This window comes from Physcomitrium patens, chromosome 13 (assembly GCF_059467195.1).
Source record: "Physcomitrium patens ecotype Gransden chromosome 13, ASM5946719v1, whole genome shotgun sequence".
In the NCBI taxonomy this organism is placed as follows: domain Eukaryota; kingdom Viridiplantae; phylum Streptophyta; class Bryopsida; order Funariales; family Funariaceae; genus Physcomitrium; species Physcomitrium patens.
The window spans coordinates 10,786,075-10,803,753 of NC_143422.1; the positions used below are offsets into that span (position 1 = coordinate 10,786,075).

A 17,679-nucleotide genomic window follows, 5' to 3' on the forward strand; every position below is an offset into this window, starting at 1 on the left:
CTTGTCAATGCCTTTTTAGTCCTTAGTCTTATTCCAAGACTTTTTAGTCTTTTTGTTTTTGGCAATAGCCATTCTAGTTTTATACTCTATCATTTTTAAATGATTTTTTAGTCTTTTTGAGTGATATATGAATATATTGAGATTTTCTTTTTTCGAGATTTATGTCCTTGGCACAAGTCTTGTTTATTCTTGATAAAATTACAAATATTGAAACAACTATCTATATAATATTAAAATGAGTCATTAGCTTGTGAGAATTTAAACATTAAAAATTCTTTTATCTATTGTAAATAAGATTCATATCAATAAACATAATAATACAAAAAAAATGTTGCATTTTACATCAAAGTTCGTATCTTTACATAAAGTAGTAAAATCAACTAATTTTAACAAAATCTTGCAAATTTCACGTGATATTTAGTGATAAAGATTTTAAAATTTTGTTCAAATAAATGTTCAGATACTTTTTGAACATAATTTTATAAACCTGCTCATATGAAAGCCTATCTACTTATCATAGTCATGTTGCACATATAAAAATCAAGTAATTATGGATTGTTTTGGTTGTAATAAAAGTTCCATTGTATTCTAAATTTATGGTTCAAGATTTTGTTAGGATATAAATTTGTACTTATTAATAATGAGATCTTTATGACTTTCAAAATGATAATAACTAAAACAATGCAAGTTTAATAAATGATTCTACTTCACATACTTGAAGATTCTCAATAAATGAAACATTTGAATTTGTTCACTATTCTTTCAAAGTATTGTTCGAGTCCTACATGCATTTACATGCCAAGATAACATTCTTTGAATTATATGTACTTAAAAAATTAAAATCTTGTTGTCCAAGCTTCTAGTGACTTGTAACACTAACTATTGGAAGAGGTTTTGTACAAAAACCTCCTCACATACCTCCCACCCAAGCAACAATTGAAAATGCTTAAGGAATACTTTTTAACATGTGACATTGTGACATGAGCTTCTATGAGAAATGCACAAGACGATTAAATACATTGATTATCAAAATGCAGAGCAAGAGTAAAACCGCAGACGAAAGAAGCATACAAATCACCACGTTATTACAACACCAAGAAGCTATTTCATTCGTTGCATTTCTAAAGACAATTACAATCAACCATGCATTACATTAACAGGGAAAAAAACGAAGTAAATTTATTAAATAATTTAGTGAAGTGCTAACTGAAAATTGGTATGTAGTGTCAAAAATGAAGTATTCATTTATTTCGAATATAATTGCAATATCGTATGAGTGCAATTATGCAGATCAACACTAAAATCAACAAACAAACATTCTCCTATCCCGATAAATTCACTGTCAATGACACATATGGATGCACTTCTGAGTCTCCACCAGCGAGTCCCATCATTCCCGCATCATCTTCGGAATGCCAGAACAAACTGCAAAAAATCGGACAAGCCTGCGAATCAGTTACCAACTCTCGCGCTATAAGCATCCCAAATAAATCATGTGATCACGTCTGCACCTAGAACGACCATATGCACATCTACCAGGTATCTCGGGATCAATCCCAGCAATGCAATAGTCGTCTTGCACGCCACCAGTCACACTCTCTTCCTCTTGGTTCACTCTTGGTCAGTACGTTCCTAGTTCAACACCAACATTTACTTACAGAATTCAAACCAAACAATACTCTCTGCCTCTTACGTTGAACCATCACACGTACCTGTTTGTCCCGCTGGATAGCTTCTCACACACTCCACGGACTTTCTTCTCGGTCTTCGAGCTTGGAGCGAGTACAGCGGCCTACGACGATTACAACATGAGTCCAGAAACATTGTCAGTACTAGGTAGCACCACACCAATGCAAATATAGAAGCCACGCCAAAGCAACCAACCGAATAGTTCCATCCACCAGGATGCTCACCAGGAACTTTGGTGGAAGTCCGTATCTCAAGATACTCTCTGTGAACAGTCGAATAGCACACACGTGCATCCAAGCACTAAAGACCTGTTCACCACAACAACCACGAGCACCGCTCGTCATTCGTATGTAATTTGATCTGGTCAAACACTCCATCTCCACCAAGTTAGCAGCCACCCCTAGAACCCACATCCACAACGATACTTACCTCCCCATACACAGCATAACACCACTGTTGAAGAGATTGACGAAGCTCGTCTTGGTCCTTCTGTAACTTAGCCATCTCCTCCTGCTTCGATGACTGCCCCTCTGGGTCCAGCTCAAAGTCCCGAACCTGCTCCACCGTCGCCCAACCAATCAGACACCCGCATATAAAACTAACACATTCGTTGTTTCCGCTCCCATCGTCGCAACATCTACACAAACAAAATCACTCACCAGAAAACCCCTCTCCCTTCCAGCGGTCTTAAAGTTGTCCGCCACCTTCCGGAATAAGGTCACTGTAAAAAGGGCGTATTCGTTATCCTCCGTCAGCCTCTTAGACGACCGTGGAACCTTCATCAATTACACATCACAGTGAGCATCTGCATGAAAATGCCAACCACAATATCCGCACAACATACATCAAGTATTAAGAAACCACATGCCATCTACTACAATACAGTAATGAAAGATGAAAGGTTACTTTAAACTGCAGTACCCACTCCACCTACCACAAAAGTGGACAATGTCTCATAGCTTGCCAGCCAGTCCTTCTGCGAATACTTCGACACCACCACCAAAAGTGTCGTCAAATGCTCCGTGTTCACAATATCTTCGGGTTTCACGACATTCGAAAGATCCCGCACTGCCATGCTGTCCATGCTGACCATCAGTTCCGCAGCACAACGGAAATCCATCGAACATCAAACGTTCCAATCAACCACTTCAACATGTATATTTCTAGATGCAACTTTAAACACGCACACACCTGTGAACAACTCATCAGCATCACCATGCAACCAGAGCCGACATACACACTCACACAAACACACACACACACCTGCCACCCTGCTTCCGCAACATTGTCGTCAATTGGGTCTTCACATTACTGTATTCCGAAACCCTTACCTGCGCATACACCACACCTGTGAGGGATACTGTTCCTCCCCTTGTTACAAAAGAAATCCAAGCGTCTCCACAAGATAACACGAAGCTCCCTTCGATACAAATTCACAAATGGCCATGATTTTTCTTTAAAAAAACAAACAATTACAGAAAAAAAACAAAATACCTTCAGATCATCTTCCAGCTTCGACACGCTTTCCTGGATTGTGTCCACAATCTCTCTCAACGGTGTCATGGTTGGATACTTCGCCTCGTCCCAGCTAAACCTGCACGCCATCAAAACCACCACTCGTCATCTATAGTTCCTGTTAATTACCATGTAATCCTACTTCCCACACTAACTCTTCGGTATCGAGTTCATGCACTCTACCTGCATTCCCTAAACTCTCATATCCCCAGTACCTGGTGATGTAAGAGTCGATGGGAACTCCATCCACAGAAAGAGCGCTGCTGTTGTCGGAATTGGATGCCCGCTCCAAGTCGTCTATTTGCCTTCGCACCTTCTGAGTCACCGTCTCCACCACTTGATTGGCCTGCAATCCGGCCATACACATAAAGCAACTACGTTCATATCCAACACATAACCACTATATTTCGCGACACGTAATTCCCCTCTCCAGTAACATCCCCATTAATATCAATTAGGGTAACAAGTACGACTCGTCAAAAAAAAACAAAACAAAACAAAAAACAAAAAAAAACAAAAAAAAAACAAAAAAAAAAAAAAAAAAAAAAACTTGAACGACTCGATAACTTGTAACCCATGCATTTCTAGGTCATTCTCATGTTCATACGCAGTTCAACCACCACAACAACATCAATCGTCACCACCCAAGTCACTCAACTGGCTCTGATTCGTCAAGGAAATCGCACCTTAGTCAGATCGTCGCTGAGCGTCAGCAACGAGTCCAGCGTCCCTACTCGCAGCTCAGGAATATGGAACTGCTCTCACCAACCAACTATACACGATCAGCACCTCACCTCACACCACCCAACCAAATGCACACACGCAATCCAAACAACCCTCACAGGCAACTCAATCACACACTCTCTCTCTCTCTCTCTCTCTCTCTCTCTCTCAACCTCCGGATCCATGATTCCCGGAAAATCATCAAACACGCCACGCCTAAGAGAACCCTCGCATCCACTACACTCTCCCCCTCCCCCCACCGGGCCCATCACCTTGTACGTGGGCGTGTCAAACGCAGCACGAGAGACACCGCTCTGCAGACTCTCCCAGGTCTGGTTCGACGATCCCTGCAGCGGCAGCGACACCAACAGGTACTTGTTCACTGCCATCGCTGCGACGCCCGAACGGCCTCGACTCTAAGAGTATGAATTCCCCCAGCTCTCGAAAACGAGTCCCCGTGCGTGCTCTGGCTCTGGCTATGAAGTCGAGCTCTCCTGCCTGCAAAACTACTAAGGCCCTGATGCGCGCAACGGGACTCGACACGAGGAAGACGACCTCTCGACCGTCGATGGACACAATCCGAGGGCGAAATGGGGTGCCACGTCATACAAGTGAGGCAGAATGGGCTGCGGAGGACGACGCGTGCTTGTTGTGCTTGTCCGCTTAATGAGAGTCCCCAACGCGCTTCGTCTCGCGCGCCCTTTCGCAGCACTCATCCTTTTTGGATGAATGAGGGAACGAATGAACTCATCCTATTCATGACGAGTTCATTTCCACACTTTGGACATGCGTGAAATCCTTACTAAATACGAGGTACTGCACAAATTTTACTCGATTCTCATTGATTGAGCCTATTATTTATATATATATATATATATATATATATGTGTGTGTGTGTGTGTGTGTGTGTGTATCAATCTAAGGTTTATTTCTTTTCATAACTATGTAGTAATTTGAGTTGTTCCTATTAAAATCTTTGGTTGAATCTCTTCTATTAAAAAATTATTACTTTTATTTATTTTAAGATTCTTTTGGCAATATATTAAAAAATCAATCTTTACAAATAGATCTTAAATTTAATTACATTTAAAACAATTTTTTTCTATATTCCAAGAAAATTATTTATTGATTCATACTTTTGAATAAAAAAAACAATATATATATATATATATATATAAATATATATTCTTCACTATTTTCTTAAAACTTTTTTGATGATTTAAAAAATATTTATGGTATATTTTTTAAAATATTCTATTGTAATATATTATACTTCATTTTTTATACTTTTATGTGTAATAAAAAACTTTTATAAAATACTTTGAATCAAATATACATTAAATTTAATGAACATTTGTAATTTAAATTGATTTATTAATATAAATATAATTATTTAGTATAAATTTAAATTTAAATATTATAAAAAAAATTAAAAAATTAGTGTAATTTCTTGGTACTTAAAATAAACTTTATAGTAATTTTTAAAAATTAGTGTAATAATTTTTTTAATCACAATAATTTATTTTTAAAAAATTACACTAATTAGTATAAAATTTATAGTATTTTTTAGAAATATTCATTTAAAATATGTGTAATTCAAAATAAATCTATAATAATTAAATTATAACAACTTACAAGATTGATTATATTAGTTTTAGAGGTATTGGACAAGGATTTTACAAGTAAATTTGTATATCCAACCAAATAGTTCTTTAGCTAGATGTTATATTTTTCTTCAAGGTATTACTTAAATATTTCTTACTATAATTATGATAATCTCTAAGAATCACAAATTACCATAAAGTTTATTTTTAGTACCAAGAAATACTAAACTTTATAATAGAGTTTAATCACTCTATAAAAAAAATCTCAAGTTACTTCAAAATCTCTCAAGATTATATTAAAGATATTTAGATTAACATCTTATATTAAACACCAACAATTTTTTTTTAATAATATTTTTTAAAAAAATACCTTATATTTTTGCATCCTATATAAGATTTAATAGTTATCTCCTACTTATCTAAAAAACCAAAGAAAGTATTTAATTCTTAGCTCAATTCCAATATTTATTTAATTATAACTTCTTTACTACAAGTTTTAAAGTGGTCTTATAAGTTGTCTATATTATCCACATCTTATTTAAATACTAGTAAATCATTTTCTTGTTTTATCTTAAAAACTAATGAAAGATATAATTTAAATTTTTTGAAACACTCAATTTGCAATTAATCCATAATTTTATAGAGAATCTATAATTTCTAACTTACATCTCCAAATAATAAAACACAACACTCTTAAGCTCAATAGGTTGAAGCTTATTAATTTTGGATTTCTTATTACCACACTATCTAAATCTAAATCTATGTGATCACTTCCATTTGTAACTTAACATCACTACACTTCCCAAACATAAGATACTCAATATTATATATGAATACTATTACAATACACAACCTTGTATTTACATGTTTTGTGTTTGTATCCAATTGATCATCTAACATTGCCTTCTAGTAACCAATCTACACAACAATATCAGATATTTTATTTAATATGTCTCATTCTACAACTTATACAAATCTATGATCATGACATTTAAGTGTCATTTTTCAAGACAATTACGTGAGTGACATAGGTCATCTATTCATCTTTGTCCTCCGTAAATGTCTGCTAATTAAAACGAAGGCAACGCACATGTTCAGATTTGCATAGCGTTCAATGTGCAAGATTTTAGCGAAGACTACCGGAGGATGCAAGTTGGTGCTTATTGCATTCTAACACAGATCATTTCAGATCAGAACATCCCAAAGAATCCTTACACGGTTGACAAGAGCGGTAGGCATAGAGTTCAGTCATCTATGAAGTGTAGTCTTATCTTGTGTAGAAACGAAGAAGTATGTACCGAAAGTTATTTAACGTAATTTGCCGAAGTCGAGTTTGTTGAATGAGAAAACGACTTGCTTGTGTGTCGATAATCTTCAAGGTTGAGCCAGGTTGAACGTAAATGGATTCCATACAGGGAAAAACTAGTTGGATGTTGTTCTAGTACATAAGTTATGTGGCGAATCAAAGGGAGTGTCGATCAAGGCACTGCAACTGTAGAGCTAAAAAATATTTATGGAGATGGAACCTTCATTTGATAGATTCCCGAAAAATGTCAGTGATGTGGTGCTTCACCGCCGGCCAACACAGTCTTTGGGGACGAAGCCCAGTTTGCGGCCAGCTGTGTCGTAGTAGACTTGGAAGTTTTGTTGCTGTACACTGCCGATGATGTTCACATCCGGGGAAGAAGTCATGGCGAAGCAATAGGACTGGCTGCTCTCAAGGTAGATGAAGTAGTTGGAAGGAGGCAGCACCATGTCGCCCCCTTCGAAGTGGAACGTCATAGCCGGGACAGTAGGGAGCTGGTCCTTCGGGAATCCCGAAAGGCAGAGATCGAGCCGTGAAATGTCATCTATCTTGCGCGAGTAGGCCATTGTGGATGCATTCATGGCTGCTAGAACCTCCTTATACGCTGCCTCAGCCAACTGTGTCACCGTTGTGCCGGAATCGAAGATGGTCCCGGCCCCACCGACGCTGTCAATGTCGAAGACGGTAGAGGAAATATTGAGCAGATTGTCACCCACGCTGATCCCGTTCAGCTTTACGTAGTAATATGTAGGGACCTTGGGGTTTGCGAGGATAGGGAGGTACTTGACGTCAGGGAGGATGGGCACGGCAGCGTCGCCGAAGAGCAGCGGGCTGGTTTGTGTCGGTGGGGCTAACCAATCCACTAGGCAGTACGAAAATTTCCCATTGTAAACCGATTTCAGCTGCGAATGGAATGACAAGGGACCTTGACCCAAGCCCAAGATTCCATCTGCACCTGCGAACGACCCCTCGTTGTCATGTCCGCAACCGAATGCAAAATTCGGAACCTGAAACACAACACTCATTAATTACACCCAACGCATTTTCGTGCTGCATCAGATCCGACAATCGTAAAGACGGTGGCCCACTAGACCTGAATCTCACAACTCATCAACCTGTTGCTTCTGTCCGTTGATGCCGTCCATGGTGATGGTGTCATATACGAAGTCCCCGGTTGTGAGTGATCCGTCTCCGTAAGAATACCAGTAGACGCAAGTCGTCTGGTTACACATGGGAAACGGCAGGCCGTTGCACAGTGCACTGCCGCAGGCCAGCTGCCAAAGCAATACGATCTTCGTGAGGTTTACGTGGACGGCATCCAATAGATTCCACAAGTAGAAGAAAGCATGTAAAGTTTGAGAAATTGGCTGCGCTACAAATTCGGCGATGTACCTTGGTGAAGGATGTCGACGTGTTGGGAAGAAACAACGCGTCATTCTGCGAATAACATTTCCCGCACGGAGAGCACTGAACCCATGTCAGGTCGCTGCCTGTGTCGACGATAACGGAGAAGACACGCTCGGGAGTTCCCAATCTCACTGTAGCTAAGTACTCACCCCTCGCCGCGGCCACGGGAGCTGTAAACCCTACTGCACAACATAACAACGTGCCACCTCAGCCAAAATGGTGGCAATTGGCTGCATCAACTGGTGCCTAGCGATGAGATAACTGTCAGAGTGATCGTAGGAGTTACTCATTTCAATGAATTTCCTGAGAGAATTACTCGCACCTCAATCAAACGAGATAAGCATTATTTGTGTCAAATGTAATAAAGCTTTCAGCAGCTTGTGAGATGTGTAGGGGTTAGTGATCCGAACCTGCAGTTGTGCTCCCAGTTGGGCTGCCACCAGCCTTGGACCCTGTGTTGTCATGAATGCGGGGTTTCTTCCTAACTTCTTGAGCCCTAAACAAGCTTCTATGGACAGCGCATCGGAGTCTCTGATGATCTCTGAACCCATCATCCCGAAACTTTTGAAGCCCACAAGGTGATTCGATCCTCTGCAGCTCCAATTTAACGCCATGGCTATGACTCTCAATAGAGTGGTGTTCAGCGTGCAAAAGCGCACGTCTTGTGGGTTGGATGTGTTGTGTGCTAGTGCGGCCCTCTTGACCCAGTTGAAACTCGTTAACATTTAAGGACGGTGTCTGATTCGCATCGCGAGCGAACAACGAAGTTGGGAAATGGTAGAAAACCTGGGAAAGAACTGACAGGCAAAAGATTGTGGACATCGTAGTAACGGCTACTTGCCGCGTCCACCTGAAGCATGTGGCCATGAGATCAACTTAAATTGATCAAATATACCAATCTCTTCAAGACAGTCATCTACCTATCTGGAAGCACAGTTAGACTCGAGCACATCTGGACGCTGCATCACTGAACAACGTCAAACGACAAGACACACACCTGCCGCTAAGCCCCCGCAGCATTGTCGTCAATTGTACCTTCACATTTCTGCACTTTGAAACCCTTGTCTATAAGGATAAACCTGCACTCAAGAATGGCTAAGCCTTAGCATCTACTTCTGCCTCTCCTCCTACGCTAGCTCGAAATCTTCATGTACTGATGCACGCCCCAAGGTAAATACTTAGGTGCCTCGTACTGAACTAAGAGTCGACAGGAACTCCAGTTACAGAAAGAGAGCTTCTAAGCTGCAGGTTCTCTGATGGACTGATCCGCTCCTTGTGCATCACTGTCGATTTCACTTGATTGGCCTGTTGTCGTAGCGCACACACCAGGCAAGCACATCTATAGCAGCGTTGCACTGCAATTGGTGGCAATAAATTTTCATTTCAACTAAATGGAAAGTGCTCAGATGCAGCAGTGGGATCCTTTTGCATAGCACTGAATTAGGTCACGATGTCCACGCCACCGTGAAGGCGGCACACACACCCTTACAAATCTTCCTCAATTGACCTTAAGTAGTCACTCGCGAAACAAAAAAAAAGTCCCTTGATCTCGACACAAGCGACTCGCCGCAACGCTTTCTCAGGACTGAAATGAGTGCAGTAAGAAACCAAGCTGTGTGCGTTAAGACGACATGCTAGCACAAATGGTCGGGGAATGGAGAGCAGTGGACTTGGACCCATGCAATGAACATGTTATCAAATCAAAGCGTACCTCTTAAAATCCGAGTTTGGAAACGGTTGGCCTCTGTTAATCAGGAACGATGTTGAAAGCTTCGCCCCTAGCTCTGGCGCGGACTGCCGCCGTTCAGTGTTCGCGGTACAGCCTGCACTTTTGCAACTGGCAGTGACAAGAAAGAGTAGCTGTACAGGCTTGATGTTGCAAGCTACCACAGACAGGCCACAGGAAATCGCGACGGAGGACTTGAAGCAGGTGGCGCCGCATAAGCGTATCCGTGCACCTGAGTAGAACCTGCCACTCATCAGAATCCAACATACTGTGATCACGTCGGGAAAGTTGGACTCCTACAGCAATTAGTCCACAGCCATGGCTGTGCGGCCCTCCAAAACGCAGTAAAATAGCTAGAGACGATAACAGTGTCGCAAGCATGACATTGCGACGTATGTACCTCACACCATACAGTTGGAGATTCGGAGTGTCAGTGGAGGATTGGACACCCATCTGCTGCACCCGAACCCCATCGATTCCACCCCCTGCACTGCATGTAACAATCGACCAATTCCCACGTCAGCGATCGTGCAAACTCCCGAGATCAGCGTGCACCAAACACTAGAAATCGAAACCCCCTTCAATACCGCAAATCTGCCCTTCCCCACATCAGACAAATGTGTCACCACCTGCAACCTTGACAGTATGGCTAGACTTCCACCAATGTGCCATCATCAATACCCAACAGGGTCGCTGCTTACCGTAGTCCAGGCGGCTAGTAAGGATCGTTACGGTGATCAAGGTTGCGTCCTCTATGAGAAACCAAGTCTCTAACTTGAGACCTGCTCTGCCACCATTGCCCGGCTCTGACACAACACTGCTAGCTCCCTCCTCTCTGCGCCGACGATCTGACGCCGAAGCATCACACAAAATCGCAGTCAAGGGGGGGCGGAGTAGGCGTCGCCCACGTACTACTGCAAGTGTCGCACAGAGCGGCAGAATGTTACAGCTCCGCTTCCGACAATCGCGAAACTGCGTACCTTATTCAGCGACGGCGACGGCAACGGCGGACACTTCGTGTATCGCAACGACAAGGACTGCGAATAGAAATGTTCCTAACTGGATTTGCAAGATTGTAATTTTAATATATATCCAGCATAATCTTTCACTACATCATGTAATCATAATAATAATATAATATAGTATTTCTGTTATGCGTATGTATGCAGCTGGGAATAAATGCAAAAAAAATTATTTATTTTTTGGTTTTATTTTTTTCCTGTATTTCAAAAACATGTGTTTTGAAATGAATTTTTTGTGTGAACAAAGTGCTTCTTACTGTATCTTTTTACTGTGGTTATTATAATTAATTGTGCATAAGTGCATTTATATATATATATATATATATATATATATTAATGATACTACCTCAAATTATTGCAGTTTTGATTGGAAGTAGTTTATTGAAACACATATTTGTAATAGCACAATATTTAATAAAAGTGAGGTATTATAAATTTTAAAGCATATTCTTAAAGTTTGAAAAATTACTAACAGGTGGTATTTTTCTTATGTATTTTTCTAGACTGATAATTATTTCATCATAAAAGTAATTCATCTTTTTATTATTGGCATGGTAAATTTTAACTTTCCTTGTCATATACACAATATTAACATTTATTTTAATTTTTATATAAGGATATATAAATTTCAAAATAATAATAATAATAATGAGAGTTATTTTATGTATTCTTGTATGTCTGAAGAATTATAACTACACTCAAATTATTATTGAAATTTGTACATGTTTACAAAATAGATTGTATATCTTTTTTAATTATGAAACTAATTAATAATCAACACATGATACTAAGGACATAAATCTATAAATAGATTCAAAAAACAATTTATACACTTTATTTTTGAAACTTAAATTAAATTAAACTAAACACTATATATATTTAATGTACAGATTACTAAAATGGATATTATTAAGTTCAAAGAAACTAGAATTTTCTTAACTAAGTTTGAAAATATTAGAAAGTTTTTGACAAGATCAATGATCATTTTAATTGAACCTCTTTATGTAATAGGTAGCCAAAAGACAATCTAGAAGTTTTTTCAAAGAATATCACACTTACTCACCAATTGTCTAAGTTGCAGGAGACTTGCATAGTACTTTTTAAAATCTATAAATATTTGAGAATAAGTCTTGATAGTCACATAGAGCAGTCAAGGACTCTTGTAGATCCAACTTGTGTCTAAAAAACTTCAATGATATTTTTTTAAGTAAATATTATTGATTTATTTTTAATTGTATTAACTTAGATAGTATAAGAATATGTTTTTTTAGAAACAACTTCAACAAAGGATAATAAGACTGTAATAAAAACATTAAAGACTTAATAGCAATATCCAATTAAAATTATAATCAAGCTCTATCATAATAACCTTCAAATAAAACATTTAAAAAATCTAAATTAACTGTATATTTTTAACAATATCATCAAATATCAAGAGTTTTTTTAAAAATTATTCTACCAAATAGTAAAAGCATGAGTAATTTATGTAATAATATCAAATAAAACTTTTCAAGACAAACGTAGTAGTTGTGTAATATATACTTAGTTTGGATGCATGTTATTAACATAATAAATTTAAGTTTTACAATTTAAGAAGTTGATGAATTATATAGATTTCAAATTGTGATCTTATGTATTTAATAGCATCATATTTATAATATTAAATTACATATTCTAATTTTTTTGGTACTTCTTTAACAACAACATATTGTATCAGCAAGAAAAAGTAGAATTTTTTTCTTCCTTAATATATTTATTGTTTTTTAATTTTAAATATTATAAAATGAAAATGAAAATCAAATTCTATGTTGTTTTATTTCTTTTCAAATGCTAATATATATATATATATATATATATATATATTTAAATGCATATTGAGAAATAATGCAATTAAATATAATATATCGCTACCTAAAAAACTAAATTGAATAAGACTAAATCGAATAAGTTAAATTGAATAAAACTTATATCCTCAATTCAAGTTTTTCAGGTCTTATTCAATTTAGCAATATAAATAGAATATATTTTTTTTGCTTAAATACTTTAAATATTGTATAAAATATTCTAAGTTATTTTTTAATTAAAAAATTTAGGAATCTTTGATTTAAAAATACATTGTAAGAAGCAGTAAAAAAAATTGTTATGTAGACCTGAAATTTAAGACCTGAAAAACTTATACAAAATATACAAAATAAGACATATGTACCTATGTCATCTTATTAATTGCATATATTTATTAAGATTTAAAATTAGGTACCACTTCTCTAATTAATAATAAGCACAGATAAGCTCATATTTTAAAACATTAAACCCAAAATTGTACAGAATAAGGATAAAAGATCACCAATCAAATAATAAAATACTTCTTTAAATTTTGCCAAAAATATATGTAAAGAGTTACACTTTAAAGATGACCTGAAAAAATGAGTTTGGAATTATGGTACCAACTTTAAAATCAAAGTCTTAATCCCACACTCCTCCCTGCATGGGAAAAAAGAAAAAAGAAAAAAAAAAAAAAAAAACCAGAACCAAAACCAAAACCAAAAATACATATATAATCTAGATTCTTCAGCACAAACATTAAAACATCCTAAGGCACGAGGATGAATGGATTCAAGCGGAAGATGACTAGTGGCAACGAAGACATTCATCCACAAAGTCATTCGAACGTCCCCTTGCAGTGTATGCACATACACTACACTCACCAACACACCACAGAAGCAAAGAGATGGAAAATGGATGAATGACCTCGATGAAAACAAAGAACATCCATCACACAGGCTAAAGCCTGAATACTCCACCTCCTCCGCGCTGGACCGAGGGATCGAACCCATGATCAGATCCGCGGGTCCTCATCACGGGTTTAGGGGGGAGCTTATCGAGGGGGTCAGCCCTGCCAGAGATTTCAAATTGGGCCACTCCCATACAAATATCTCCCTCCCCTCGTGGAAACAATATCATGGAACCGCTGTTTGCACATTGCCAACCCTACAACCACTGCTATATTTGGCAATTCCACAAAGTCAGGGCTTCCTCCACGACGCTGGGTGATGAGGTGGACATTTCTTTAAATATACTCCTCCCTTATCAAGAATGTTCACATCCGACCATTGAATGAATCCAAAATAGCGCTTCATTCATTCGTTAAATAGATGAATTATTTGATGAATGTATTGATGGATGGGTGATGCATATGGATGGATGCTGTCCGTGGGTGGTGAGGTTAGGGTGTCGTCTCTCTCTTGCTCCAGTCGTTTATTTTTATTTTTATTTTCCTTCATCATTTTTGTTTCCTTCGTTCGAGTTTTCTTGGTTCTCGTCTCCAACCCTTGTTCTCCACAGACTGCCGAGGCCTTGCCCTCTCCCCCCCCCCCCGAGCTGTCGGGGCTCACGCGTTTCTGTAGGGGATTCCCGTTAGAGTGTTACATATAGCGCAGCTGCTTGCTTGTGCTGTGATTAGGCGTTTAGGGAGTAGCTTGGAGTGGCGTTGCAAGGTGGGATTAGGATCGATTAGTTGTTGATTGAGTGCGGCCCTCGGTGTTGGTTATTTGTTTAGGTAGATTGTAGTCTCGCTGGGAGTGGAGAGGAGGTATTCGTTTTTTTGGTTTTTATTGTTTGACGTAGGCTTGTGGTTAGGTTTTGACTTATACTTTCTGTTGAGGAATTGGGAAGAAAAGAACAGGGTGTTCTAGCATTTAGGGGAATTGACCAGGGTAGGAGGTGAAGCCGAAGCTTCGATGTCATCTGCTGTGGACTTTGTAGAGGGCGGTACCCAAGACCCGTGCGAAGATGCGTGCAGCATCTGCCTTGAAACTTTTTGTGAAGATGATCCTGCCACCGTAAGTGAAAAACCAACCCTTCGACGTTTAGATGTGGTTTCGTTTTTGATGTTGGTAGAATTTGGACCAGTCTCCTTTTTCTGAACTGTATGGCAATTTTTCTTGCTTATTCGTTGAACTCATTATGCGTGAACTCGAACTTTGGTGCTGCGTTTAAATGATCTTGGTTTTCAGCTTGTTGCTATATGGATTTAGATTTGTCCTTGAGATGGCGAACGTCTTCACTCGAGGATATTTTTGTGTAATCAAGCGCCGTTTGATTGTTTGTTTATTGTTACAGGTCACTAGCTGCAAGCACGACTATCATCTGCAATGCATTCTTGAATGGTGAGTGCTGTGCTCTATCAGGCATCACGAGCTATGTGATTTTTCCCGATTGATGCTGGGCTGGCAGTGGAGTTTGATCGTTATGACTTTTGAATAATGGCTTATTTTCCAGCTGCTGGTTCTATAAATCACATGAATTCCTCACCGTGTCCCTTGGTTCGAATTATCCAATCGGATTCTTTTGTTGCCCTAACCGTGTTAGGGTTAGGCATTCTGAAAATATTTTCGTGATTTTTTGAGAGCCAACCATCTATCGATCTCTTGTTTGAAGCAATTTTTTTGAAATAGCGTTTTTTTATTAAATTTTCAACTTTTTTTCCGCATTTTTTGACCATGTGACTGCCCTCGCTGACCATGTGCAGGTCGCAGCGGAGTACGGAGTGTCCAATGTGCTTGCAACCACTTAGTTTGAAAGATCCTGACAGGTACTCCTTTTGCAGTGTTGACATTAGTTTGCATCATAATCATAATTCGAAAAACAATCACTCCCGTGAATCTCTATCAGCATTAGGTTTTTAATTTTTTTCATCTCTTCAATTAAGATGGACGTTTCACTTGTTGCAGCCAAGAGCTGCTGAAAGCAGTTGGGCAAGAACGGACATTACGCCGGAATAAGATGCAGGCCTCTCACATTTACCGTCGATCCCCAGCTGAGGAGTATGAGTTCGAACGAGTAAGTAGAATATACTGGATTTCTACCAAATTTTCCGCGAAAGCAGAGGATAATTATGATCCTTCACATGAATTTGAAAAGCTATTCGGTACAAATTCTCATCTTGGTTGCGAGTGTGCCAGAGGATTGTATATATATATTGGAGTAGCATATGCCAGCCAATTTTAAACTTTCATTCGTATCTTCTTTTGTTCATGCAGTTTGCACCCTACGGGGACGAAGGTTGCATTATGCAGCATTTGGCGGCGGCAGCAATGGGCCGGAGAGAACATATTCGCTTTCGGCCATCCACTACTGCCCAAGGTCATCCGCATTTTGTTGTTGTGTCTGGTGCACCTGCAGGAGCATCGTCTTCCCCTGCATCCAGTTCGCCAGTTGTATCCCCTCCTCAAAGTACAAATGGCGAGGCATCTCTAGGAGCCGTCTTCTCATTTCCTCATTATTCTGCTCCCAATAGGGACGGTAGCTCAGCTAACTCTCCAACCATTAGGTATGCTTGGACTTGCAGATATGCCATTGTTGCTGAATGGTTACCTGTCTTCTGTATTTGCGATACCCTTGTGGACCAGTGGCTTCTTACGTGTATACATCAAAGTTGCAGTTTAAGTTACAAGGGATAATACCATTGCAAATAATAAACACGCAACGATTGTGAAAGAAATGATAAGTTTCGTCTTCTGTGGAAAATCGGTTTTATCAGAAACCAGGCACTTCTGCATATTAGTTAATATGTTAAGATTTTAATTTCTTTTTATAAAAATCATCACACTTTTGGACAGATCACGGAGCCTTGAGTCGGAGGAGCATGCAACTTCTTCATCAGAGTCTCTAGATACCTTTGCATCTCGTTTGGTCGCAGCATCTTCAAGGTACACGTCAGTTAAAGTTTGAAATGGCAATTTGTGCTGTTTCGGTGCTTCTATCTTATTTTGTATGTTGACGAAGTGATCTACTGGTCGATTTATTCTCTTTTAGTTGTTTCCTGACCATTTTTAGTCATCATAGATACATTGTGAAACTGATATACATGTGAATTGCAGGTACAAGGAGTCCCTGAGTAAGAGTACGAAGGGATTCCGTGAAAGGTTGCGAACTCGTGGTGGTATCATGCAAGACCTTGGTGCACGGGCACGAGAGATGAGTGCAGGGATGGCACGGGCGTTAGAAAGGATGTCTGTAGAGACAGGAACTGATCGGTCAGATGCGGCCAGCTCTCTTCCTGGGCAGCCTTCTGGCACTACCCATCACCCACCCGATCATCCTCCTGATCGCCCTGATTCTGGCCATTCTTCAGGAGGGTCGCCGAGTAGCCACTCTGCCGTCACTCGCACAACTCCAAGCCCCACTTCAGCACCTGAACTAAGTACAGGGACAGAACACTAGGTTTAAAACTACTTAGTTCAAACATATCACTTTCGAATAAGAGCGGATGCTGGCATCCGTCCTACGCCAGCTGCAAAGTAACGTGTATAGAAATAGAACATATTACACTGGATACTAACTGTATAGAGTTGGAACACCATACTTAAGCGGTAATGAGTGAGATGATTCAAAGCAATTTGGTAACTCATATTGCCTTGGAGAGCAAAATGGTAATTTGCAACCTTGAACTGTGATTCAGTGTTTTGGATTGGCGATGCTATGTTGTATGAATTAGTAATTTGTTACGTTTGAGATTTAAAACAATTGTGAGTAGCCGGAAGCTTTGCTGTGAGTTGCAAGTTCCATGGTTTTCTCTTTTTGGAATCCTCGTGGAGCTTGTCTTTAACCTGGTTATATGAGGCCCAGCATGCAGGCTTGCATGACCAGCACTGAATTTTACCTGGTTGTCAGCAGTGACAAATCTGA

At 39.1% G+C, this 17,679-nt stretch overlaps 3 protein-coding genes across 3 annotated transcripts; 1 reads left to right on the forward strand and 2 right to left on the reverse strand.

Annotated features, from left to right (window-relative positions):
* Positions 1–1,221: 1,221 nt before the first annotated feature.
* On the reverse strand, positions 1,222–4,395 carry LOC112290179 (V-type proton ATPase subunit C). The gene is made up of 11 exons (XM_024536202.3): positions 4,200–4,395; positions 3,891–3,959; positions 3,420–3,550; positions 3,184–3,283; positions 2,953–3,020; positions 2,624–2,765; positions 2,349–2,465; positions 2,119–2,244; positions 1,914–1,997; positions 1,713–1,792; positions 1,222–1,425 (listed from the first exon to the last, which is right to left on the reverse strand). Exons 1-11 carry the CDS (start codon positions 4,314–4,316, stop codon positions 1,323–1,325), a joined length of 1,137 nt encoding a protein of 378 aa, XP_024391970.1. The 5' UTR covers positions 4,317–4,395; the 3' UTR covers positions 1,222–1,322.
* A 2,055-nt stretch (positions 4,396–6,450) lies between these two features.
* Positions 6,451–13,953, reverse strand: LOC112290114 (aspartic proteinase nepenthesin-1). The gene is made up of 11 exons (XM_024536072.3): positions 13,794–13,953; positions 13,572–13,687; positions 10,951–11,007; positions 10,753–10,818; positions 10,600–10,619; positions 10,371–10,460; positions 9,956–10,213; positions 8,655–9,094; positions 8,230–8,426; positions 7,953–8,111; positions 6,451–7,844 (listed from the first exon to the last, which is right to left on the reverse strand). Exons 1-11 carry the CDS (start codon positions 13,951–13,953, stop codon positions 7,101–7,103), a joined length of 2,307 nt encoding a protein of 768 aa, XP_024391840.2. The 3' UTR covers positions 6,451–7,100.
* Positions 13,954–14,343: 390 nt separating this feature from the next.
* LOC112290404 (E3 ubiquitin-protein ligase RHF2A) lies at positions 14,344–17,447 on the forward strand. Its single transcript, XM_073538228.2, has 7 exons — positions 14,344–14,831; positions 15,112–15,158; positions 15,521–15,583; positions 15,723–15,831; positions 16,032–16,321; positions 16,611–16,700; positions 16,872–17,447. Exons 1-7 carry the CDS (start codon positions 14,730–14,732, stop codon positions 17,212–17,214), a joined length of 1,044 nt encoding a protein of 347 aa, XP_073394329.1. The 5' UTR covers positions 14,344–14,729; the 3' UTR covers positions 17,215–17,447.
* The last annotated feature ends 232 nt before the right edge of the window (positions 17,448–17,679 follow it).